Source organism: Lutjanus erythropterus, chromosome 10, assembly GCF_056507025.1.
Source record: "Lutjanus erythropterus isolate fLutEry1 chromosome 10, fLutEry1.hap2, whole genome shotgun sequence".
NCBI classification, from domain to species: domain Eukaryota; kingdom Metazoa; phylum Chordata; class Actinopteri; order Lutjaniformes; family Lutjanidae; genus Lutjanus; species Lutjanus erythropterus.
The window spans coordinates 26725721-26753266 of NC_139326.1; the positions used below are offsets into that span (position 1 = coordinate 26725721).

Here is a 27546-nt window from a genome sequence, read left to right on the forward strand (position 1 = left end):
ATCGCCTGCTCACCGTACAGTGCAGCATTTGTTATCACCTGTTATTGTCAAATTTCAGTGTTGCACCATTGTTGTTGTTGTTGTTGTGTAGGTTCAATGTCCCTGAGGTTTGAGTCTGGGGAGGAAGGAGCAGGGAGATACAACTCACTTCAGCCATAGATCGTATATTAGACAGGGACTCAACATACTTAATATAAAGTCTATGGCTACAACTCTATTTGGACTGCAGTACTCACTTTGAACACTAGGGTCTTACATATTGTTCCTTTAATCTAATCATATAAAACATGCTAATTGCTTAACATTGTTGGATCATCTCATTTCAAGTGTGGTAATTTCATTCCATTTTTAAATAAGGTTTAATTTACTGTGTCTATGTCCCAGAAGGAGCCGCCGGGCGATGTGTGTGTTCCGGTGCTGTCCGGGCAGCGATGTGACACTGTGTTGCCTGGGGAGACAGTGAGGTATCTGCAGAGGGTGAACATTTGTGAGAGCTTGCTGTTGTGGAGGGACGATGTAGACCTTGTGAAGCTTCATCACACTGGAAAACTCTCGCTCACACTGCTGAGAGACGGACTGTTAGATAGGTAAACACACTCACACATGCAAATCCTGCCAACACACACACACACACACACACACACACACACACACACACACACACACACAGAGCAAGTCAGTTTGTAGATAACTTCAGCTAATCTTTAACTGCTTTACAGATGAGGCTCCTGGGAAGTTATTAAAACCTTACCTGAAAGAGTGAATTTAGGATGTTTTATGTTTGGATCAACACTGATTAAAGTGTTTACAGGTGATACTGAGGCACACACCCACACACCCACACACACATGCAGACCACAAACATATGCGGACACAGTGGGTTCTGGCTGAGAAGACTCTATTTGTTGATGCAAAAATGAGATTTAGAGTGTGTTTGGGTGTGTATTTCAGGCCTGCGTGTGTTCATCACTCATGACCCAAAGGGGAGTTATGTTTATGCAAATGCCTCACAATCATCGCTCCTTCCCCTGCGGCCATCCATATCTCCTTCACCCCCATCTCCTCCCTTTCCTAGCTCTGAGTACCTCACTCTGGAGTCCAGCATCCTGCGAGTGGTCCATCATGACGGGCAGCAGGACGCAGGGGATGATGGGGCATCGTCCGCGGTGACAACAGTCGCCAGGGAGATTCTTCAAGAGGCAGCAGAGCACATCGGAGCAGCACTGGGGGAGACTCTCGGAGGTGAGGGAGGCGCAGGCGCCCCCCCAGGGGGAGTAATGGGGCGATGAAGGAGGACACACACAAATCCCCTGACATGACTCGCTTAACACCCACCAGGAGATGGAGAAAGAGAGAGATGAGGGGTGGTGAGTGTGAGTAAGGAAGAGTGCAAAAAGACACAAGAAGTCCTGTAATGTGACTCTTTTTTTATTTAAGTTAGTTTAGTCTCTTTAAGTTGTTTCTGTTTTCTCAGGTAGTCATATTTCTGTACTAAAGTAAGATAAGTTGTTTCAAAAAACTAAAGAGAAATCAGTAAATATTTGAAAGGATAAAAGCCAATAATAGAGGAAACATTAAAAAGTAGAGTGGGGCGGAGAACAAAGCTGTGTCTGTGTGTCTGTGTGTACTGTATGCATGAGTTGGAAAACTCCCTAGTGTCACTCAGAATGTGTGTATCTGTTGGCCTGAGTAAAATAATATTAAGTAATAACATACATTTTATGTTAAATGGTTTTCTGCATTGTAATAATTCAAATCACATCACTTAAATCTACCAAGGATGACTTTCGAATACTTGTGATCTGGTGCCTAACACCCCATTTAGTCATGGTATTAAAGTGGAATCTGTATCTGGATACATTATCTGGATGATAAACGATCCCATCTTGCCTTTGCTTTTTCACCTGGTATTTTTAACGTGTTCTCATCAGGAGTTTGTGAGTTGTTGAGTTAGGACAAATTTTATAAATGTTGCAAATCTTCTTGCATGACATTTTCCTCATTATTTGTAAATTTGGCGAATTTATCACATTAAGTTAAGACTGACCTGTGGACTGAGTTAGAAAAAAAACTTTTTTTTTTCATACTCCATGTAGCTCATAAACCCTTGAATGTAGCACTACTTATTGAAATCTGTTGTGAACTAAACGTTTTTATCCAGAAAAAACGCAGCTCAGTCTTGAGCTCAGATCAGTCTTGCCCTGTCCAGTATGGCGGCGACATTGATGTACAGTCCAAAAGCCAATGCTGTGTCTGTGTATATATGCCTAGAATTCACACCCCACCTGCAGTGGCTCTTTCTCTCATTAGTGGGGCCCGTCCCACAGTTTGAGAACCACTGCATTATTGTGCGTTTTTCCTTATGTGAATAACACGTCCAGATACGGGTCAGATTTCAATACCAGGTGTAAACGGGGTCACAGAGATAAGGTAGTAAATTTGCAGTGTGTGTGTGTGTGTGTGTGTGTGTGTGTGCGCGCGCGCACTTGTTGTTAAGTCACTTAAAAAAGTCTGCCGAACAGGAACCCATTTGTCAATATGAAGCAGCTGTGTAGAGGTTGGGCTGGGGAGTCTCTCACTGTGATTTACACGCACAGACAGACAGAGAATGGTCTGATAGAGGGAAAGTGAATTAAGTTGGATGGAGTGAGAGGAGAAGAGCAATGTAAAATCCAGAAACACAGACAGAACAAGCAGGGCAGTGATGGACTGTGTGAGGGCCAGTGCTCGTATTTCTTTGTGAGAGTTCTTTGGATGGTGCCTTTTCAGGTTCACTGATTCCCTAAGAGGCCAGGAGCTCGACTCATTCCTGATCCTCATAAGAGGACATATAGAAATGTCATGGGTCTATATACTGAACTGGCCATCAGCTTTTGATAGTTGGTTTAACAAAATATCGGTTATTTATATATATAGCGTTAACATTTGCTGTGCATTTTCAACAAACCTCACATTTTTATGTGTCTTGAATAAAATGAGACCAATGGGAAATATTTTTTGGAGCATGAATAGCATACAGTCTTAAAAATTTGAACCAGAAGTTGTCCCCAGTAGATCAGTTCCAGATGTTGCCTTTAATTAAATGTGAATGATTTACTAACTGCTGTGGTATGACAGTGATGGCACTGTGTACAAACAGTATAAAGTCCAACTTTAGCTGAATTCCTCCACACAGTGTAAGTAACAAGTTTTGGTCAGAGGTCCATGTCTTTCCTGGCTCTTGGCAGCAATTTGGTCTTCAATAACTTAATTAAAAGTGTGTCAAAAAAGGACATTATTTATTGAGCTAATTACAAAAGGTTAAAAGGGCACTCAGTAATTAATGGCTTTTATTGATTAGTATTGGCAATCAGGGATCTTCATTACTGAAATTGGTCTCTGGAACAGATAGCAGTGGGCTGAAATGTACATAAATATAGATACCAGTATAGGTACCATTTCACCAAAAAAATCTAGTATAAATCTATGAATATCCAATGAAGAGATAATATATTTTGATACTCAATGTGTGGCTCTTCTTGGCTGAAGACCAGACTGTTTTATAGTGCTACTTACTTATCTTACGTAAGAAATTCAGGCTTCTAGATTTTTTTTCTGCAGAAATTCATCAAGGACTAGAGATAAAACAACAATCAGCTTCATGATAAAGGATAATAAAATTCCCAACAGTTAGTGTTACCATTTCAAATGTTAATTATTGTGCTAACTGTGCTTGATTACTGGACTTTGAAAACCCCACATTAAATACTATCTGGTATCAACCAAAGTTAGTAACAGTCCCAGACACAGACACACCAACATGGCTTTAGTTTTGCATCACTGAAAACACTGATATTGCAAAAGATATGATGCCATTTCAAGTCACTGAGGTTTTCAGTATGAAACTTGATGATTTCAGTGTGTGTTTCAGTACTTTGTGAACATTTTTATATTGTTTCATCCCCATCAATGATCCAATCAAATACACTGTCTTGTTGTGTCATTAAACCCCCCACTGAACTTAACTTCTGAACAATAGTGCACATGCTGGATGCACCCATATGTGTTTGTGTGTTTTTGTGTCTACAGAGGCCTTGCGGATGCAAAGTGAAGCTTTGTGGAGCAAACATGGCTGTCGGTCAGCACAAGTGGAAGAGCTTTTGAAATCCTTGGAGCAACGGAGTGACGTCACTGTGGGTCAACATGATGAGGCAAAACTACAAGGTGCATATTTGAACATACAGAACATTTGGACTAAAATTGACCACAGTGGAGTTTATATGTACAGCGGGAGAGAGAGAAATGAGAGCCATGCAACCTCTCTCTCTTGGATTATGTGGTTTGTTTCTTAATATATAACCTGTATGCTCCTTTATCTGAGTTAATAATGAAGACAATAATTGTGAATAATCCATCATATTATAATATCATACAGGGGGCACAAAATTATGATATAAAGCAAATAACAGACACTACAGCAACAGGTGAAGCATCAACTATAATAGATGTTTACAGACTGTTGTTGTAGTATGAGTTGTCATCGCAGGAAAAGCACACAGCTAATAAAATTAATGATGGCTTCATTCCCTTTAAGTGTCCCAGTGATCCAGCATGCACAATTACAGGGCCCTGAGTGGAGTATTGCAGGGATGATGTATTTTTGTAGGCTTACCCCAAAGTTAGCAATGCTCTGGTTCTCTCCACAAAAAGCCAGTGGGATTTTTCCATTGGTTTTTTTGATTAGTGCCAAAATAAGTGCTGTACACATTGCATCTATTGTATCCATCCTGGGAGAGGGATGATCTCTCCCCTGGGCCTCTTCCTGAGGTTTCTTGCATTTTTTCCTCTGTTAAAATTTGCCTTTTTGAGAAGTTTTTTCTTATCCAAATCAAGGACTTAAGGACAGAGGGTGCCATACACTGTACAGATTGTATAGCCCTCTGAGGCAAATTGTGATTTGTGATAATTGACTCTAACTGCACTCAAGGTATCCTGCCAATTTTTTTTTTTTTTTACAGATGTGTCTTTTATAATAGTGGTCTATATGCAAAATGCTCTTTGGGCCACAGTGGATTTTTTCATTGCAGTACCATGACTGGTGTAAATTGGCAGCAAGGCTCAGTGACTGTAACATAACTGCCAAAAATGACAGATTTAGGAGGCCAAATGCCCACAAATGCCCCAGAGTTAGTAGTATACATGCAGTTCAGAATGAGCTGGACATGTCTGATTACGCTTACTTAACCAATGTTGTTTGGCCTAACCTTGGCATAGTCTTTTGTCATTTTAGGTGTGTTATTTCTGGAAAGGTGTTTTATTTTTTTCCTGTTTACATCATTATTAACAGCATTTGGATCAAGATCAGGTCAGATATGTCAGTCATATTACATCTTTGTTCTCTACAGTCTGAATGGGCTATATGTGAGATGCTGCAGAGGCTTTAAACAAAAAACAGACTCCTTTACCAGGAGCTGGAGGCTCCCTTTGTGTTCAGCTGTTGACTGGCACATTTTCAAGTATTGCAACATTTTTGCAGTTACCTCTCACCTCTGGAGAGGGCATTCATGCTTGTGTTTTTGTGTTTCTGTTGTGAAATTGTTCTGTATTCTTTATGTGTGTGTTTTATATAACTGTTAGTCTGTTTGTGTGTGCTGACTGGATGCAGACTTGGAGCAGCTGTTGACTATGGACCTGAAGGACTTCTCTGATGGAGAGATGACCATAGCACTCACTTCAGTGACCACGGATATAGAGGTAAATCTTCATCATGAAAATCATAAATGCCTGAATAGGGCTTTGTGTTGAATCAATTTATCAAAGATAAATATGACCCAATATACCAATGAAATTTCCTTTTGAAATATGAGAGAGCTTTCTGAATGTTTGAGAGAGTTCAATGCTGACCTTGTTTAATTTAGGGTAAATACAACCCAGCTGTGGAAGGCAGAAAACCCAATGAAGATTAAAGAATAATTCAGATTTTTTTGAAGTGTGGTTGTATGAGGTGAGCATATTACATACAGTAGAGAGGAGCACTGGTACAAAAGCTAAGTAATGTACTGCTGTGTACAGGGTCATCAGCAAAGTATATCAGCCACCTAATAAAAGGTCCACCTGAAAAAAAAAAACAATATCAATTTAAGTGTATGCTAATTTTGGAATATTTTCAGTGCTGTACCTTTCTGTCAGAAAGTCCTTTCTAACAGGCAACTGCCAGTATATAAGCTGCTGTATTGCTCTCATCAAAGCCAAAAGAGATCAGAGAAATCATTTTACCTCACAGAACATGGGAATTGCTCATATACCGCTTCTTCAGTTTGTTTGCTTTGTTTGTGTTATTGTGTTACTTTGGTGTTTTAAAGGGTTAGTTTTGATTAAACAAAGTCACACAATAATACAAACAGCAAACTAACTGATTGAAGCAGCAGTAAATGAGCAACTCCCATGTTCTGCAAGGTAAAATGACTGTTTTCACCAATGGAGTCTGGTGACTTTGAAGAGAGTGATATTTGGTTTATATAACGGCGGTTTTCCATCTGAAAAGACTGTCTGACAACAAAATAAAGTGGTGAAAATATTCTAAATATAGCCTACACTATAATTGATTTTGTGTGTGTGTGTGTGTGTGTGTGTGTGTGTGTGTGTGTGTGTGTGTGTGTGTGTGTGTTTTACTGCTGCTGACCCTGTCCAGAGCAGTACATTGCTTAGCTTTCCACAGTCTGCTTCTCAAAACTCAGTGTGTGCCGACCGCCATCTACTGTAGGTAACTATTGATAAGTACTTAATACAGTCCCGCTTCAAAAAATGCATTGGGTTTTCTGACTTGCACAGCAGGGTTCAGGTTACCCTAAACATTAAACATTCAAAAAGATCACTGATTATGGATAAGTTGCGCACTTCCAAAAATCCAAACTATCCCTTTAAGTTAATTATTCTGCAGGTTAGCTGATGGAGCACTGGGAGGGAGTTTCAGGTTTAAAGACCCATTTAATGTCAATAATAACACAACACAATGTACAGCTTCATCAAGTACATTTTAAATGTGTCCATTATACGTCATAATTAAATAGAAACTCCATGTATGTATTTTTATTAGATATTTCTATTAATTCTACACATGATATCAGAGGATAAATGTTCTGACATAGAAATATTGGCTAATTAATACACTTATTACTTCAATTAATGGCCTCATTAGCCTGAATAGTTCTTTTTAATATATCATGCTGATTACAATGGGATATTGTACAGTTCACTCCCGTTTGTTAACTGTTTTCAAAGATGCTTATGATAACTTGTATAGTGTCTTAAAAGACAGAAGTAAAAGAACACAGATGATTTGCAAACAAAACAGAGTAATACAATGATACTTCTTTTTTTTTTTTTTAAAGTAACTTTTAATGTTTTAGATACATCACACCTGGGCTATATCATTTTGGGGGGGGGGGGGGGGGGGGTTGTTATGCAGTAAAGGAGCCCCTCTGATGTTGTGATGTTCTGCATTTGGATGAGATGCAGATGGAGGCTTGAAAGCCCCACACACAACCAGGTATCACCTCCCTCCCCACTGATAGCTTAAAACACAACACACACGCAGAAACATACGTACGTTTTCACACACATTTGTGGAATGTTTGTGTTGACTTTTCTGTCTTTCTACCTCTGTCGATGTCTTGTTCTTGCTTGCCACACACACACAAACACACACACAAAGGATGCTTTAAGCCTCTAAGCCTACCCCTTGCTTTTCTCCCTGCTGCAACTTCTAATGTGTTCACCCCCCTCCCACCACCACCGCCACCCCCCCACAAAAAAAATCATTCATTATTTCTTTTATATCTCCTTCTCACTTCCAAAGCCCATTTTTCTCAGCGGCTGCCTAGCGTGCGGTATTAGGCTATGTGTAAAATAAATGATGTCTGTAGCCGTAGGGGTATGGCTCTGCCTCCCCCAGAAAACTACCTAACGTCCAAGGAACATTAAACACCCAGATCCTCGTTTAGCGAATAAATAACCATTCATTTGAATGGCTTTGTCTGTGTGTGTGCGCCGGACTTTCTGTGCATATTTTACCAGCGCTGTGCCTGCACGCTGTGTGTCAGGAGCGACAGAGAGAGAGAGAGAGGGCCCATTAGAGACTTAATATAGAATAAATGGCCAGGGGCCTCTGTGTCGCCAGCGGACCCTCCAACTCCACAGCGTCATGGTGGGTTACTAATGACCTGAGATCGGGCTCCAAAATGAACTCCTTATATGCATGTCATTTGCAGTGTGTATATATTTATATATTATTTTTTAATTGTGTTTGAAAAGAGAGTAAAACGGTATGAGAGTGTCATTTATTGAGGAGGGCTTAGGGAAGTTCTGCCTTAAATGATTCTTTCCAGAAAACTAAATAAATTAGATTCAATTAGTCTTTAATGGTTTATGTGTTATGTGTTTGTCAAAGTGTGTTTTTTGTCTGTGTGTGTGTGTATGTGTGATAGCAGTTAAAGAGGACAGACTTAGATTTTAGGGTAAGAAAAAAAATCTGTCTGTGATTGCCTAGTTAGCAGAAGAAAAAGCTTCAGTGTGTTTGGTGTAACGATATGGACACATCGTATAGACTGACTAATGTATTGTTGTATACTGTACAAACACACATTAGTCAGTCTCTGTGCTCCTCTATTACGGAAGAGAAACGTGGATGTGAACGGAGTTTCAGTGTCTGTGTGGATGTTTCTGTGTGTCATTTGTATCTGCTCATCAATGCGTGCTACATTTTTAACGTAAAAGCAAGTACTTTCAACCAGTGCCAGGGCTGCAAATATTATTATCGTTTATTATATTCTCATCTAATCGATTAGTTATCTGGTCTATAACTTGTCTGGAAATGGTGAGGACGTCCTCTTTTCTGTCCACAACTCAAAGATAATCAGTTTGATGTCAAAGAATACCACAGAAAGAAAATACTTACGTTTGGGAAGCTGAAATCAGGTTTAATCAGTTACTCTTACATACTATTTCCATGTTCAGTTACAATGGCACAAAATAGAGCCCAGGAATTATCATGTAAAAAGTTTTCCATGATGCTGAACAATTAGCGACAATTAAATTAACTTGTCTTTGAAGCTATGTGATTTTTGTTTTTTGGTTTGATTTTTTTAATTCAGCATATCCAGTACAAACACCTGTACTGAAGGTGTCACATTCTGACACTGGCACAATGGAGATGAATCTGTGAATAAAATACATATTTACCATGCAACTTGATGCTTTATTTTAATGCACATTCTAAATATTGTTGCATACAGTTTGTCAGTTTTCCGTCACAAGAATGGAACTTTTCTGTCAGTCAGGTCTAGAGATCGTTTGCTCAAACTGCACATACTTCAAGTTTTTTGGTATTTTTCAGTTTTTTATTTTTATTTTGCTCCTGCTAGAAGTACAACATTACTGATCTTGTTCCCTTATCACTGCACTACATAAGAACTGCTTCCTGAAGGTTCTGTGTAATTAGTATTTTCCCAGGCTATCTATTTATTGTTGTTTGATAGTTGATGGTCAGACCTGAAATTGTGGCCTCACAAATAATTTTACTTTTTGTCACGGTCCTACAATCTCAAGCTGACATTTAGTAACTGAGTAAATAAATAACATGAACCATAGTCTACTATAAGTCCTTATGCTTGTGTGTTCTGTAGAAATTGGAACTCTGGGGAAGACTAAAGGTAAAAACATACTCATTTTAAATCATTCATATAATTCATATAGATACACTGTTAACAGTGTATTGTACAAACTCCCTGACCTGTTAGATATATGGTTTGATTTTTAGGGCTTGATTTTTTATTTCTATGCAACTAAAATACAATAAATAAAAAGACTCTGCAAAATTCTGTATTAGAAATCATCAGTAACATTTATAATAATTTAGTAAATAATTTTGTTAATTTGTAGTTATTTTGTATAGTTTCCATTCTTCTAATTTTTTTTTTATTTGGCATTTAAACCAAAAAGGTGCAGACATACAATCAATGTAACAAGTATAACAATAAAATGACACACACACAAAAAGCATATATGTATATAAGTCAGTCTATGACTTATGCATTCTAACATTTTGTTGTTGGGGCATGCTTCAAGGTCTTTTTTATGGCCTATTTTCTGAGTGAAGTGAGTGGTTAAAGATAGACATGCTTTGCAGTAAGTAACTCAATAATTATGATTGTTCCACATAATCATTTCATTTGAATTAATTATCTTTATTTATTTATTTAAATTCATCATTTATCACTATTACAGCATGTTATTATCATCACTATTTAAATTAATTTGACAAAATTAAGAATGTTCCACACTCGAGTCCACTGTTCGAAGGTCTTAATTTAGTCTTGGAAACGACGCACATTTTTGATCTGCCTCATCTCAATCTTAGACAAAGAGGACTCTGGATTTTAAAATATTCACCGCACAAAGTGTGGTATTTACTTCAAGCCAACTGGGACTACATTTCTTTTGAAAAGTCATCAATTTGTCCCAAGGTACAGAGCGCACAGGAGCAGTGCATTGCCTAATGGACTTGTAGCAGACTGTGCCAGCTAGCAGAGGAGGCACCACAGGAACCAAAAGGGGTCAAGTGCCTTGCTCAAGGGCACACAGTCACTGTGCAGCATCACCTGTAGATATTAAGACATGGCAGCTGGTAGCTGAGTTAGTTTAAGGTAACTGAGATGTTGGAAGGCTTTTCTTGTATGAAAGTTTTTCTATAACACATACATAGAGCCCATATTAACAAACGCACTAAAAACACATTATTCACATGTTCAGGCAAGTGACTGAGTGTGTATTTGTGTATCAGAGGTTTTCATGGCTCAGTAATTAGCGCTGGCAGATGAAGCATTGGTCGGATAAAGAGTTGTCATGCTGTGGAGTTGATGAACTGTGGGAAGGACAGGAGCCCACAGCAGAATAATGTGTTTTTTGCCTGCGTTAATATGGACTTCCAAGTATAACAATATGTTTTAAAGTTCTTTGTTTTCTGTCTTTTGCAAGCTAAATATATTCCACTCTTGAGACTGTAGAGGAGGGAAAGGTGGAAAAGTAATAAAAGTTTGTCTCGTATATGAAAACAGGCTAATCCAGCATTCCTCAAAGAAATCCGAATAATTTTAATGCTGTTTGTTTTCTCTGCGAGCCAAACAAAATCAATCATCTTTTGTTTTGTGTGCGTGTGTGTTTGTGTTTATGGATGTGTTTGTCTGGATATCTGCTTGTAGGATAATGCATTGCATATGACTTAACATGATTTTGGAGGTTCGTTGCTGTTTTTCTGTTTTCATTGCTGTCATTTTTACGTTGTTGATTTGTTTGTTCTATTATTTCTGTGCATGTGTGTATGTGGCCGTCTCTCCATCTGAGGTACGCTTTAGGTTTCATTTTGGCGACGTTGATTGTCTCTAATGTGTTGTTTGTTCACAGTCCTCCGGCCCTTCTGTTTGTTTATGCGGGGCCAGTTTTGCCCTACGCCACTTGCACAAATAATTATGCTCGCTAATGAAGGGGCCCGCAGCCACGGCACTCGGTAAATGCCTTTCTGATGAGAGGCACTAGGAGACAGCAGGTGCAGGGTGGGCCTCCCAGGGACTAAGATTGAAGACCAGGAAGTCAGGGTGCCCCGCCCCTCCATCCCCCTGTCTTTTTATTCCTCTCTGACTTCCTGGTTCTCCCTGGTGTTTATAAAGCTCATACTGCTGGAGCCACTTCAGATTTTGGGAGATTGAAATCTTTCTGTTCTAGATCTACAGTCATAAATAAAACGTTCTGGCAGAATTCATTGTCAGAAATAGCCTGATTTGATGAAATGTTGAAAGTTAACACTTTTTTCACACAACTTTTAAATGTTAAAGTCCATCAGGATACTTAAATTCATTTACAATGTCAAGCTCCTCCCCTCTCAGAAAGACTGTGTGTCACCTCTGCTGATCGATAAACATCATACACAGTGTTAGGACTCAACTACAAAGATTGCCTGCTTGCCTGGGACAAATAAAATGCCATGTCAAACAAGTAAATCTGGCAACTGGTAAAAAGGAATTAAACTATTTTGATAATGGATGAATTGTTAAAGGGTTTTTTTTATGCACAAGGGCAGAAAATGCTGAGATATGGAAATATGGAGATTTCCTGCTTTTCTTATTTATTTTTTTTATGTTAAACTGAATGTCTTTGTGTTTTAGACTGACAAAATCAGACATTTAAAGATGTCATCTTGGACTTTGAGAAACTTGAACAGACATTTTCACTGTTTTCTGACATTTTATAGGTATTGCAACCCTAGATTAAACATGACAAATAACTTAAGGTTATATTGTTATTTAATAACTACTAATAAAACAGTTTGTACAGGGTTGTACAAATGTACACTTGCCCGACCAGGCAAGAGAAAACAAACAAACAAAAAAAACCTATTAATGTTGAACACTGACTGCTTTCAAGTACTTATTGGGGAATAGAAAAGAACAATTTGGTTGTTATTTCCAAAATATTTAAAATAAGTTATCATCTGTTTATATCAGGGATTAGCAGATGTGGGACTAATTTGTATGGCTATCAGTTAATTTTCCTTGAAATATATCAAAGAAGTTACCAGCTATTAATTACCTGCTCATAGCAAAATATCTGCAAATGATCTTTAAATGCTGTGAAGATATAAGTATTGGTGTACTTTGGGGGTAATTTCAAGGAAGTTACAAATATGTAATAATGAATGTCCCATGACATTTGGGACGTGTAAAATGAAGTGTTACCAAATCCTGATGCCATCACAACATTAAAGTACATATACACATTTCTTTATTCTGTTTAGCGTTGTCTTTGTTATAACTACGAATACACTCAGACACTCATAAGGTTTATACAAAGATGCATCACTTTTATCTGCTCTGTGAAAATATTTTTCCAGAAATGTGTTTGGCTATAACAAACATTTATATGAATTGCTTCCTATACAAAAATATAGCATTTATTTAGTTTAGAAAACTGACGCATAAGACAGTCATCATACTGTATCTTAAGCAACTTACACTGATGTTTCTTCCTCATCATCATCTCCTCTGAAACACTCATTCTTCCTCTTTCCCCATTTTCATTCTCCCCCTGTGGCTTCCTTGGGCTTTGAGGGCAAACAAATAAACAAAACAAAACATTTATAGACTCAGTGCTTGCATCTTGGCCCCCAAATCCCTGCACTTAGAGCTGAGTGAATGAAGCATGCGGAGAAGGCCCATATGAGAAAGACAGACAGAAAGACATTTGGGCTTCTTTCTCTGCAAACTTTTACCCCCCTCCCTTTTTCCCTCTGTCTCTCCAAAAACTTCATAAGCAATAATACTCTTGTGTACGTGACTCTGTGTGTGTGTGTGTGTGTGTGTGTGTGTGTGTGTGTGTGTGTGTGTGTGTGTGTGTGTGTGTGTGTGTGTGTGAAAAAGAGTGCATTACTGTTGGTTTGTGAGCACATACATGTGTGTGTGGTGAGTGGTATATGTGGCACATGTGTGCGTGCATTTGCATGTGTGTGTTTGAGCAGGGTGGTGTCAGCTCGCTCCTTGCCACCCCATTTGCTGTAGCTGTACCGCTGTGATCACAGACAGATGTATAAATCAAACCTCGCTTGATGGATTCATCAGGGTGGCGAAACGATCGCCTGAGAAGAACTCGCAACTCTCTTAGCGTTCTGTGTTCTGACGGAAAGGGTATGCAAAGAGCCTAAATGGATGAACGCTTGATTAATTCTTTGCCGGAGATGTTGGCGACAGCAGGAAATGTGTTTTTGCTTTGACTGTGTTTGCACGGGAATTTACGCGCGCGGGGCGTGAGTTATGAGGCCTGAGTTTTGTACCTAAGGCTATTGTGCATAATGATGGCAGGTTGGGAGAACTGCAAGCAGCCGCTAAAGACTTGCTACCTGTGGAGCAAAGACAACCAAAGAGAGAGGGAGGGTGTGCGTCTGTGTGTGCGTGTGTGTCTCTGCATCTCTGTGTGTGGATTGGGGCCTTGTGTGGGAGAAAGATGAAGCTGCAAAGTGTGTGAGAGCATGAGATGAAAAGACAAAGTGTGACAGGAAAACAGATACAGGTGACAGAGAGAAAAAATTAGGTAAATGAAGAAGATTTGGGTAAAAGAAACATAAAAGGAAGGATGCCATCAGAAAAAAAAAGTTTTTTAGAGTACATCCCCCTTTGATACACAAGTTCTCTTCAAGACATGTTTGACCTGCAGGTTGACCTATCACACCATCGGCCATTTGGTATTCAAAGTTCTGTGGCAGCGACTGTAATTCCACAAAGTTTTGACAGATTTTTCTGTCATTAAGCGAAAAGTCGTCCTACAATGGAATTTCCATCAGCGTAAAGTTACAGGACCAGTGTGAAGGATTTTGTGATATCTAGTGGTGAGCCTGCAGTTTGCAACCAACTCACCTCACTCTCCTTCTAAACATGTAGATAAACCAGTGGTGGCCACAAAAGACAGTGAAGGTGTTATCTATAGCTAGTGTTGGATTTGTTGGCACTAGGTCTGACACCTAATAGTCCACTAAAGGATTGGTGTTGAGACTGTAGAGGAGGTTGGTGTGTCGGTGTCTGTCAGAAGAGTCCACCAAGTTTTCATGGACTTTTTAGTCGCAGAAAAAAAAAAGAACCCACCTCAAACTGCCATTGGTCATGGGGCATTTTTGCTACACTGACTCTTGTATCTTGTAACACTGTAGTCACCAGTGTACTGCCGCTATCTGTGTTGTAGCTGGCATTTTCTAGTTAGCTCAGTTAGTTGTCCTATTAGACTGGGGCACAGCCTCTGATACTGATGGAGACCAGGAAGAAGGAGTACAATAATGTTACTGAGGTGGGGTACAAGACTCTGACTCCAAGGAATGATGGAGACACACTGGGTTCAGACAGGGAGAGGCGGAGTGAAATGGTTGAGAAGGGAGTTTGAGGCAAATTAATTTGTAAGCTGCTAAATCCGCAATTGTTTGTTTTTGTGACGTTGGAAGTTATTTATTCCTGTGTTTTGAACAAGACTTGTGAGAAGATATAAGGTGCTGATCTAAATTAATGAAATGGAGAGAGGAGAGAGAGGCTTTTCTTTCCATAGTAGTTCTGCTAGTGGCCTGGACATCATATCACCATGCCTCAGGATCAACAAAGTTCCCTTGGCAGCACTTGGTTTCTCCTCTCTGTAAATATAAATGGCTAGTTCTGCAATGACAACAACACAATGATTTTTATTTTCAGGTAATTATACACTAATAAAAACACTTTTATGAATATTTAATTCTAGGTCTGCCATTTTCTGCCCATAAATCCCTGAAATTCTTATGTAGTGGATCTTTAAATGAAGTAAATACAGGTAAAACAAACATTTATGTTCGTGAAACATCACCACCCTCAAATATCAGTCCATCCATACCTTGCTCTTGATGACTACTCATCATTTCTATACCATTTCACAACTGAGAACAAGTATACTGACCAATACTGAGTGATAACAGTCCTCACCTGGGGATTGGTTGCAGCTAATATATAGTTTCACGACAAAACTGCCATGTTATTAACATCATGCTTTCGTCTGAAGTTTAAAGGATTTAAACAATTAATATTCAAAATATCTACTGTGCCAGAATATTGCGCCCAGTGACTGTCTGCTCTCTGTCTGTCTGTCTGTCTGTCTCAGCTTACCAAAAGCTCAACAAATGAGAAACAGGTCTCTGTGACCGGATGCTAAGGTTCTTGGAGACTGTTAGCAAGTGGATTTTTATAGCTAATATGTTGGTAATTTATAAGAAAAGGCAATCTGTGTATCTGGGGGTGGCAGAAAGAGAGAGGAAGAGGAGGGGCTGGCAATATGAGTAGTAATTTACTCTGTTAAGAGCCAAATGGCAGACAGACTGTCGCCCTGCGTGTTATCTCGGAGATTTGCACTCTGCTCGTTTTTTGACTATATTTCCCTGCCTGTGTGTGTGAGTGTGTGTGTGTGTGTGCAGTTTTGAGTGCACATGCACACAGTTGGGTAGTAGTTTTAGAGTATAAGCATCATTTGAGCATTTCTTTGTACATTGTACTGTAAATCATGAAGGCTTTATTGCTTTACAGAGCTCATATGTGTACATACTGGTACATGTTTGTTCATACACTGAGATTACAGTAGATGACTACCAGCGAATTTATGTGTGTGTGTCTGCATGTGTTATTGTTTCATGTGACTTTACTTGTGTGTTTGTACTTATGTGAGTGAATATGTGTGTTTTAACGAATCTTGGGAGGCTTCATTGCACTCATCAGGATATCAGTGTTGAGAAATGGCGGTGTCAGTGAAGTGACAGTTGTGTGTGTGTGTGACGATTGATGGTCCTGAGTCTGACAGCAGCCATATTGTGGAGAGAGAGAAAGATGGGGTGGAGGGAGGATCAGGGGGAGGAGTATTGTAGCCCCCTCATCCTCGCAGGTTAATATTGACACAGCCTGGGCAGATACAGCGCCTGCAGCGCTCATCAATCAATTTCAGTGGACCCATACAAATGCACACACACGCACACACATACACACACAGGCTCAAGCAGAGATAAAGACCACACACACTGTAAGACACAGCACACAGACACAAAATACTAACACTTTAAAAGTCAGCTGGAAACATCTGGACAAGTCAGGCAACATGATCAGAAATATGAAATACACACACACATAAATGTCAAACTTTTTCTGTGTTAGCTTTACTAAAACTACAGTATCTCTTTTGTTTAAAAGTTCCACTTAAATAAGCACAACAATTTTCAGAACTTCACAAAACAAACAGTTATACAACAAATCTAGATTAATCAAGCAAATATGTTTTCAAAAGTATCACTTTGCACACTTTATGTGTAACCCTGCGTTGCAAATTATGGTTTCCATAACATTGTTGTTAATCATTTCAGAAAGAAAGAAAAAACAAGTTCCCTTGACAAACAAAACAATTAATTAATGCAACTTTCCATCCATCAATCATTGTGCCTGTCACTGAATTACCATAATCTGTGCATGGTGGCTGTTTTAAGAGCAAACAGTTAATTTCCAAACAATAAATCACAAAGTGTCTCTCTACCCCTCTGTGCGCTTTGACAGCTTCGTCTCTCATTGCTACAGATGAAGGCTTACTTGAAACCACTTTAGTTTTACAAAAAAAAAATCAAATCATATGTGCAATAAAAGGCAGGGGTCTAACAAAGTTTCCTATACAGCTGTAACCAAAATGTTAAGAAATGTTTATTAATCATTATGAGACTATTATGTTAAAATGTAATAATTGATTTTTCATGTAACAATATAATTTCATAAAAGTTGGAACTGTGAGCATCTGTCAAGAGGCTTGCCTTATACATTTCTGATGTTGATTCCATCCCCCTTTTTGTTTGTTTTATATATTTTTTGTTCTTCATTTTTTAAAATCTCTCTTCCAGGATTGGCATGGTTATGTGGACGGGCTGAAATCATTCAGTGATCGCCATGGCTATGATGGTCTTGTAGTTCTCTTGTCGATCAGTGATACCCTTCATCCTCCTCGCCAGCAGATGGCTGTCTACTCAAACAACACAGATATCCTAAACCAGGTAAATAAAATGTAAGACCACCAATACAGCCATGTGCAGTATGTTAAGATGGAAACATTGGTGCTTCTTTGATAAACACCAGGCTATGAATATTTCTTGTGACTAGAAAAATGGCATTTTAATGACTGTTTTTTCTGAATCGCTAGATATGATTTTTTCTTTGCTAAAATATGAAGGATTGCAACAGGAATTTGACATGAGGTGTGTTGGGAGGTGTGGGCTTCTAGTTTTGGGTAAAGTTTCCTACAGGATGGTAACCTTAGTCAGTCAGCCTTCCCAAATCAATATAATAATTGAAAAGGAATAATTATATTATAATAATAGTCTGGTAAGCTACATAACCTCCCATAAAATCACATCTTTTTACTCTTTAATTTGTGTTCAACTTAAACAAAAAAGATACGTTGTGTTGTGTTGAGTGTCAAGTTTTAGAGGTACTGGTATGAAGAATTTGATATGTGTACATGCTAGCTGTTTCCTGCTGTTTGTGCTATGCTAAGCTAACCACCTGCTGGCTATAGCCTCATGTACTGGACAGACACCGGGGCTTGTGTCCACCAAAGCATTTTTTCCCATCTGAAAACACCAGGCACTCTTCTGAATACACCCAACTCAGAGCACTTCAGAGTGCTGTGGAGGCGCTGAGATGCTTTGGTTGCTATGATATTGAATATTTATGGAAATGATGGCAATTTATGTTTTGCAAGTACCCAATTTTGTAGATGCTTTGTGTTGTCAGCAGATGTTTAATGTAAAAGTGTTGGCACAAGAAAAAGTACTTACTTGAGCTCTTGCTCTGGATGACGAAAAGGCTGAAGCATGTGGGGAGAGAGGACTGACTCACCAGTTTATGTGGGTTCATGGAACATCTCGACGAGTGCCTTTGTTTAGTTTAAGAGCTGAAATTTAAAGGAGTTTGGTTCAAGGAGTACTGTATGACAGTTTATGGTATTTGTTCCACCATTCCCCCACTGTGATTGGAGAGCTGGGTAAAAATTGACAGTGTTAGGCGCAGTGTTTTACCCAAAGTTGAACATTTTTAAAACTTTCAGCAACCAGGAAAAAAACTCAAATGTGCAGTGCTCAGCGCCTCATCACACTGCTGGCATTTGTAGCAATGTGTAAATATGCCGTGGTCCCATCGCAAACAAGTAAAAATGTACTCTATCCTCTGCAAAAAGTGCTTTGGTGGACACATCTCCTAGGAGTGTTATCAGCTTTCTCATCTCACACGCCTACAAGATAGCAATGAGTCTAAAGTATCAACTACTGTTTTAAAAAGATAAGAAAAACTTAAAATGTTACAACACAGTGGCTTTCATTGCAGATCTGCTGTGAGCTGGAAGAGTCCTCCAGCTGGTCTCTTTCTGGTGAACTGGAGATCAGGGAGAGTTTCCAGGTATACCACATCCCTATAAACACCTCCTTATCTTCTGGTACTCCACCTCTGCTGGTAGAAGAAATACAGGGTCTCCTCAAGAACTTTGTTGACAGGCGGAGCTCTGTATTAGCCTGCCACCCCAGCAGTAGGACCTCCTCTACAGAGGGAGTGGCAGGAAGCGTGGAATTCTCGCAGGGATCATCTGGTATCAATGACATGGATGGTTCAGACATAGAGAGAACTGAGGGAGGCAGTGGAGATGTGGTGGCAATAGCAAGGTAATCAGATGCATTACTTGGAATTTATTTCATCCAGATTCAGTGAAAGTCATGAAAACATGAAATCTTAGAACATTATTTATTGATGGCCTTGAGGCAAACACTGACACAATTCAATGACAGTGCTGTTTTATCATTGTACATAGGGTGATGGCAGATGGTGAAGAGGACACAGGTGGCGTGGGAGTTGGCGCTGGTGGGGAGCTTGTGAGCCCTGACAGCGGTATGACCACCATCCGCAGCAGCCGCTCCTCCAAGGAGAGTTCAGTGTTCCTCAGTGATGACAGCCCAGTTGGTGACATTATGGCAGGAGGAGCTTCAGCAGCAGGACCAGGAGGACTCTTCCTGAGAAATCCCTCTCCTCTGGGGTTATTATCCCTCTCCCCTCCTGTCCCACCTGAGAGGAGGAAGAACCGCTCTAGCAGAAATAAGAGTGAAAACCTTGACCTGTTTAGTTTTGACCCACTACATAGCAGTGACAACTCTATGCCAACAGGAGGGGGCTTGGCAAATTCTGGAGTAAGAGGAGGTGAAGGAGAAAAAAGAGCAGAGAGCTCCAGCTTTTCTGAACTTGACGAGCTGAGCTTGCTGGATTTCTCTGCTCCCAATTCATTCAGTGGGCTTGAAAGTAGAAATTCTTCAATTGACCACCATGGTCAAATTCATGGGAATGACATGATTGACACTGTGGTTCCTCCAACCCCAGTCAACAGTGTGGTAGGTAGTCGCCCTCCCAGCAGTTGTGGGGTCAGGTTCTTTCCAGAAGACATTGTTGAAAGGATCAACGGCCTGCAGCACAAGGACAGTGTGTCATCGTCACTGTCGGAGACCTGGGATGAACTTGGCTTTGACACACAAGGAGCATTGTCCTCAAGTGATAATAATGTCTGGAATAGGATCAAGGAACGTGAGAGTCCACAGAATATTGTAGACAATGTTAGGGGGAAACAGTCAGTTGATGATATGACAGGACAAGAAAACAGAGAGGAAATCTTACAGTCAGAGAGTGCAAACCCAAAAGGAAAGACCCTTGAACCACAGCTTAGTCTGATCACTGAGCAGACTGAATCATATGACAACTGGAACCCAGATTCCATGCTTAAAGATCAGTGGAACCCTGTTACTCTGGCTTGTCTGCAATTGACGCCACCAGAGGAGGAAATAACTGGAAAATGTGGGGCTGGTATAATTGTAATGAAAGAAAAAACATCCTCCATGTCAAAAAAGAAAGCAATCTTAAACACTTTAACACCAGACACATCTAAAGAAGAGGACGAAGGGGCTCACGGAAAAAAAGGAGACAGACAGATTGAGCTCTTAGACTTCTGGACGTATTCCGCTCAGAAGGGATTTCTCAAATCAGATAGTGGAACCACCACATCTTACCCAGAATCACTAGATATGTGGAATATGACAATTAGAGATGACAGTCTATCACCTCTCACAACTCCTGACAACTTGTCTGAAACCTCAGGTTCTTTCTGCGGAGTGAACCAAAATGCTGCGGCTAATGCATCAGTGGAAAGTCCACTAGGATTCTCTGATGGTGGTATGGCGATGTGGAACACCACGATACAGGAGGACAGCTCTTCCACAGTAACAAGCCCTGAAGGACCTGAAAATGGGAGGGACTTCAGTCACATGGGATCATTGGATGCCAGTGATTCTCCTGAGACACGAGGAAGCAAACAGGTAGAAGAAGACAAAGTTACAGAGTGGAGAGGTAACGAACCTAATGTGAAAATAGTCATAGAGGCCGCTGAAGGTGGAACACAGGGTGAAGAAACAGAAGACTATGACATACAGAGTGCTCAGAGCCAACAGTCTGTCTTGCAGAACTTGCCACCTGATCATTCAGAGGATGGGATGTCCTCCTATCATGGTACTGACATGTGGGACCTACCTGTCCCAGGCATGGTCACCTCCACTTCAGAATATGACAATGTGGGAGCTGGTACTTGGAGCCTCACATCCTCCCCTGATACCTATGCTAACCCAATAGTAGACATGGTACAGCTAGAGGGGCAGTCTAGCCCTTTTGTAGCTGTGACAAAACCTACTCAAATAGATGAGAAGCATGATCAATACCAGGATGCTGATCCTCTGGGAAAGACTGAATACAAAGCAGCAATTTCAGACAAAGAACAGCCAGCCAACCAGGTGTTCCTATTTGAGGAACCTGGTGAGTTAGGTCACATGAGTGGGGGAAGTTCCATTGAGAGTAAGTACGACAACAAAAGTGGAGAAGGATCAGAGGAAGCTGATTGGGTAGAGCAACCCAGTGATCATTCCCCGTTTGTTCTGGTGGACTACTCTACTGAAGATACTCGAGCGCAGACTGAACAAACATTATCCCCAAGCCTTCTTAATTGGGACAACCTTGATTCCAAAAAACATGTGGCTGCCACTGAAAGCCAAGGTGATCCCAAAAGCGCTGGAAATATGGAGGGTAAAACAACAGAAACCATGTCTCTGAGCTCCAGCTCCGGAGGAGAAAAAGAAACACTGAAGTACAGTCCTGACAGTCTTCACCCAGGTAGTCAAGATGAACTCAGGTCCAATTCTGATGGAGATTCATCATCGGGTCTAGAAATGGAATACATCATTGTGTCTGGCACAGTTAAAGAAGCTGAGAGAGAGTGGCGTGATAGGCCTAAGCAGAGTGACAGGCAATCGAAAGGAGCAAGAAAGTCGATGGAAACATTTAGCATGCTTTCCTATGCTGCCACAGTGCTGCAAACCCAGGTCCAAGCTGCACGTAGAGAACATCAGGAGAACACAGAAGAAAGTAGACAAAATCAAATGACTGGAAGAACTGACATCACACAAAATCAAGCTGTTTTATCTACTCATTACCAAGAAAGTCTTGATAATGACACTGGGCATCACATGGTGCCAGAAATGATCACTCCCAGACAATCAAAAAATAACTCTGAATCTTTTCATCAGTCAGATTCAAGTCCAACAGGCTGCACTCAAACACGGGTAGAAGAAGGAAACTATGATGATAGTTCAAGCATGGTGGCCAGAAGTGTGTCTCCATCATTAAGGTACCCATCAGATCACTTCCTGAAAACCAGAGAGGAAGTTTATGTACACTCACAGATCTCAATGGAAGATTCAGATGAGGGTGGGCAGTCACCATCTGCACCACCACCATGTCCTACTTCTTTGGATGACTTTCAAGTCTGGAGGGGTCAGTTAGCAAGACAGGACACATCTGAACCACAATCCCCCGTATGTACAAATAGTTCAGTCTCCCATACCAGCTCCCTGCTTGGTACTCCATTAAGTGAATCAGGTGTTTCTACTGACAGAGGACTTGGATTACCATTTTCTGGAGATTTAATGGAAGAGGAGAATGGTGAGGATGAACATGAAGAGGAATCTGATATGGAACACCATACCCTGCCAAAATGGACTTCAGACGTACAAAGTGAGAGGGAAGAAAGACAGACAAAACAGTTAGGCGCTTCTGATTTACTAAATTTCACTGAGGAGCAGAGAGGAGGTTCTTCATATCAACAAACAGATTTACAAACATTTGAGCCCAAGAGGGACAGATTCCTACAAAATACAGTGGATTACTATGATGAACAACCTATACAGACTGATGATCATGATAAATGGTCAACTGAACATCAAATTGGAGACCATGAAACTTCTCAGGATAGCTATTCACCCATTTTAAGGTAAGCAGTGCACCTCACATTTTAAGTTTGTGTCTTGAGCTCTGTTCTGTTCTACATCTCTCACATGTAGTTATTCAAAAGCCATGCAACAAGCAAATCCGTTATTTAAACATACAAACCCTTATTCCAAAAAAGCTGGGATGGTGTGTAAAATGTGTGTAAAAGCACAATGCAATGATTTCCAAATACGTTTTTGACCTATATTCGATTGAATACAGTAAAAGACAATATATTTATCGTTCAAAATGATAAACTTAATTGCTTTTTTTGTACATATGCACTCATTCTGAATTTTATTTACATCACCTTTTCTTTCAACAAGACTCAGTAAGCATTTGGGAACTGAGGACACTAGTTGTCTAAGCTTTGAAAGCAAATTCTTTCCCGTTTTTGCTTGATTTACGACTTCAGATGCTCAATAGTCCAGGGTCTCTGTTGTTGTATTTTGCACTTTATAGTGCACCCCACATTTCCAACGAGAGTTATGGGAGTTTGGACTGCAGGCAGGCCAGTCTAGTACTCAAAACTCTTTTACTATGAAGCCAAATCTTATAGCTGACACTGTTGTAACACATGCAGGATGTAGCTTGGTATTGTGCTGCTAAAGTAAGCAGGGGTGTCCGTAAAAAAAGACGCTGTCTGGATGGCAGCATATGTTGCTCTAAAACATGTATGTGCCCTTCAGCAATTCACAGATGTGATGTTGCTTATGCCGTGCCAACCCCATATCATCACAGAGGCTGGCTTTTGAACTTTGAACTGATTACAGTCTGGATAGTCCTTTTCTAGTTCAGGGGACACAATGTTCATGACTTCCAAAGACATATATGCAGAGTGTTTTACCAACAACAGTTTTCAGAAGAGTCCCTGATCTCATGTAGTAGTATACTTTATACAGTTATGTGGGTTTTTAATACACTGCTGCCTGTGAGGTCAAAGGTCTTGGGCATTCAGTGTTGGTTTTCAGCCTTGCCTCTTACAGTATTAATTACACAACTTTCCCAATCTTTTGTTGCCCCTGTCCCATATTTCTGGGACATCAGTTTGAACATCAAACATCTTGTCTTTGTACTGCATTAATTTGAACACAAGTTGAAAAGGATTTGCAAATCATTGTATCCAGTTTAAATGTTTGACATTTCCCAGCTTTTCCTATTTTCCTATGAATATCTTGCATATATCTAGACATGCAGATATTATTAGTGTTATTATTATTATTATTATTCATTATTAACGTTTTGATGTCTCTGAGATTCCTGCCTTCACCCCAATACAGTGGAAGTGAAGAGAATTTCCTTTGTGCTGATAAGCTATCAGGGAGAGATGTAATATATTTAATTCATTATTTTTCACAGCAGACTTTCTATTCTCAAGCTGCTAACAGCCGGTGAATGAATATGCCTGTGCACACATGTGCATATACTGCACACACTCACACACGTGCCGACCACCCCTCCCCTCACTCTCCCTTAGTTATCTGCTGGGAGTCTGTACGTCAGAGGAATATTAGCATCACTGAGCAGACTGTCAAAATTGAGCTAGAAGGCCCTCCTGAGGAATTGAGTCTGATGATCTGTGTGTGTGTGTGTGTGGGGTGTGTGAGTGTGTGTGTTATATGGGTGACTGACAGACTGGGACTGACAGAGAGGATGTGAGAATGAATATTAGCACAGTGACAGAAACAGATTATATGTATATGCATGTGTGTATGAGTTTAAAAACAAACTAAATGTGCATGTGTATGTGGGTGTGGGTGTATTTCACATACTCGGCAGCCAGCTTTGATCTGCAGCTCAGTGTGTGTGTTTATAAATCTGTTTACGCCTCATTAAATATGCATTACCTGCCTCATTACAGCTGGAGCCCCACCACAGCTAATGGAAACAGCTCCCCTAGCGCTCTTACAAGGTGTGGGTGTGAGTGCATGCAAGCCTGTGTGTGAGTGTGTGTGCATAGGTAATACCCAGTGAATCAAACAATAAAAGTTTGTCCATGCAGCCTTAACTTTATGTTATGAAGAATACATAAGATGTTTCTGTTTATGTGGCTTGTTTGTTTTTGCATATTTTTATGAAGCAGGCTGTTTACTATTCACCTTTTATTATTGCAGACATGTATTACAAGGTATGGTTTTATGAATGACTTTGTGGATTAAAACATTGTACCCGGTGGAGTTTCCTTGTAAACAAACTGTTAACATTCAGTGTTACTCATCAGAACACAGTGTGTGAGTCCTTGAGGCTTAACAAACATGTTTAATTTTCTCCACAAAACATTTGCAAAACAGATTTGTTTTTAAACATTTGAAACCTGCATTGTTTAGGTCAATGTTTTCCATGTTAGCAGCCCTTTTCTGCTGGGGCAGTGTGTTTTCTGGCATATTAGCACCACCTGTTGATCAGGAGGATAAGGGCAGGAATGTATATTATAGCATGGACAGAAATGAAACATGGACCTACACATCGCTCTACTGTGTCACTGGTGATCAAAACCCTCACAGGATACATTTAAAGGATAGTTCACCCAAAAATGTAAATTCAGTCATTATCTACTCACCCTCATGCCGACTGAAGGCCGGGTTTAGTTCTTTAGTCCACAAAACACTGCTGGAGTTTTACAGGAAAATAGCTTTGCAGAATCTCCCAAACAATTTAAGTGAACTGTGACTAGTTTTCAAATGTAAAAAACAACTGAAAAAAAAAAAAAAAAAGAATTCTTCCATACTGTTTGTCTGATGTAATCCAAGTCTCCTAATGCCCCAACATGCCAAGATGACTTGAAAAACATAATTTACGCCATGTTTTTAGCCTAAATCTTCACGCACACTGTCTGCACTGGGTGTGTGTGGTGTGACAGTGTGCGTGTGCAAGTGAATGGCATGTCGGGGCTTTAGGAGACTTGGATTACACCAGATGAGCTGTATGGAAGCATATAGTTTTTTTTCTGTTGTTTCAGTGTAGGTTTTACTTTGAACTATCCCTTTAATGTGTGCCTCAGATATTAAAAGGACCAGTGTGTAGGATTTATCTACTGGTGACCTTGCAAATTGCAAACACCTTGTTTCACTCTCCCTTTCACTTTTTTTCACCAAGGATAGTGAACAAATGAGCTACCTACTCTGCCTCTGATTCATTGCCGTCATTGGTTGGCTTGGTTATGAGGTAGATTTAGACATGAGGAATGAGACTGGTAGGATTAGGGTGAGAATGTCAGAGTAAACTAATCACAGGCAGATTATGGCAAGTCATTCCTTTGCCATTGTGTAGGAGAACCTATGGTGGCAACAAAACTTGTGCAAAATAGAAAAGGGTCTATCTAGACCAGGTTCACTGTATACATTTATATTTACAGTCCTCTCTGAATTTCTCTCCTCTGCACCAATCCCCCATCCCCTATTCCCCAAAAAAGAAGACACCAAGATATGACATCACAATTTTCCTCCCAGCCAACCAACGAGAATGCTGCATATCAGTGGACAGGAAGTCAGAATGTAATTCAGGGTCAAACCCAATATGGCTACAACTACCACCACATTGACCAAAGAACCGAAAACCAGAGCATCCACCCAGCCTGCGTAGATACCAAACCTAACATCCAGCAAAACACCACAGATGTCTATGCTGAGTTTACAACTGATGCCACAGCTGCACAGTACGGATCTGAGCAGGCTGAGAGTTACTATGAGCCTGGAGTTGATGCTGAGTACAGCTTGGGTGATCCAGATTCCAAGTTTCAATATAGAGCTGAAAGCCAGTATGGAGAGGACAATTCTGAACTCCAGTGCTCTCAGTATCAAGCTGATGGCCAGAGTCAGTATGAGTCTGATGATGCTCATTACCAGTTTGATGGACAACAATTCTACCAATCAGATGTCCACCCTGAGAGGGAAGATCATGCTCGGTACGTCCCAGAGGAATATATTCACTTTCTCCTGGAAAGGTGAGCTCTCAATTTTGCTTTTGATTCACCAGGTTCAGCACTTTGTAAAACTTAAAGATCTGTGAAGTTTATCACTAGATCACATCCCTCTACTGAAGGGGGAGACGGCTTTGCATTCACTAAAATCTGAGATTCAAACAGATCCATGCAAGCTTGATAACAAATTTGAAAGCCATTCACTGTCTGACATGCTTTACGAGGGCAAAGAAATCTGAAACCTCCAGCACTGAGCAAACTTGTCAGTACAGAGAGAGTTAGCAGTGTCAGCCACTGTAAGTTACAAGCTAACAAGCTAACAACACACTTTCCATTCTGATTTGTCTGGTAATTTTGGTGTACAACAGACTCTCAGTTGAGTCAGGACTGAGGCTCAGATATATATGACTGAATCTTCTGTTTCACTTTACACTGATGTTTTCCATCTTGCTAAGCACTGGTCTTTCACTGAGCAACCTGACACAAGCAGCGGTACACAAAGGCAGATTCTGATTTTTTTTTTCTTTTCTTTTCTTTTTTTTAGTTCTCATGTGGGAAAACCACATTAAACAAAATATTCATCATAACAGATGACAGAGAGTACAGAGTATTTTTTACATACTCTAAATCATGTCTGGATTTAGTGGATTAAATTCTAGTGGTTTCTAATAA

The 27546-nt window shown here is 40.1% G+C and overlaps 1 protein-coding gene across 7 annotated transcripts in view; it reads left to right on the forward strand.

Moving 5' to 3' along the window:
- LOC146320528 (uncharacterized) overlaps positions 1–27546 on the forward strand; it is a 50666-nt gene that overhangs the window by 11619 nt on the left and 11501 nt on the right. For 5 of the 7 annotated variants that reach the window (XM_084728816.1, XM_084728809.1, XM_084728812.1 and 2 more), the window contains exons 3-10: positions 385–587; positions 1076–1242; positions 4069–4203; positions 5645–5733; positions 17459–17608; positions 18936–19267; positions 19414–22959; positions 26368–26898. In XM_084728816.1, coding sequence (XP_084584942.1) covers positions 385–587; positions 1076–1242; positions 4069–4203; positions 5645–5733; positions 17459–17608; positions 18936–19267; positions 19414–22959; positions 26368–26898 — 5153 coding nt within the window. The remainder of the gene's footprint in view (positions 1–384; positions 588–1075; positions 1243–4068; positions 4204–5644; positions 5734–17458; positions 17609–18935; positions 19268–19413; positions 22960–26367; positions 26899–27546) is intronic. The other 2 variants (XM_084728814.1, XM_084728815.1) reach the window with 1 other exon arrangement.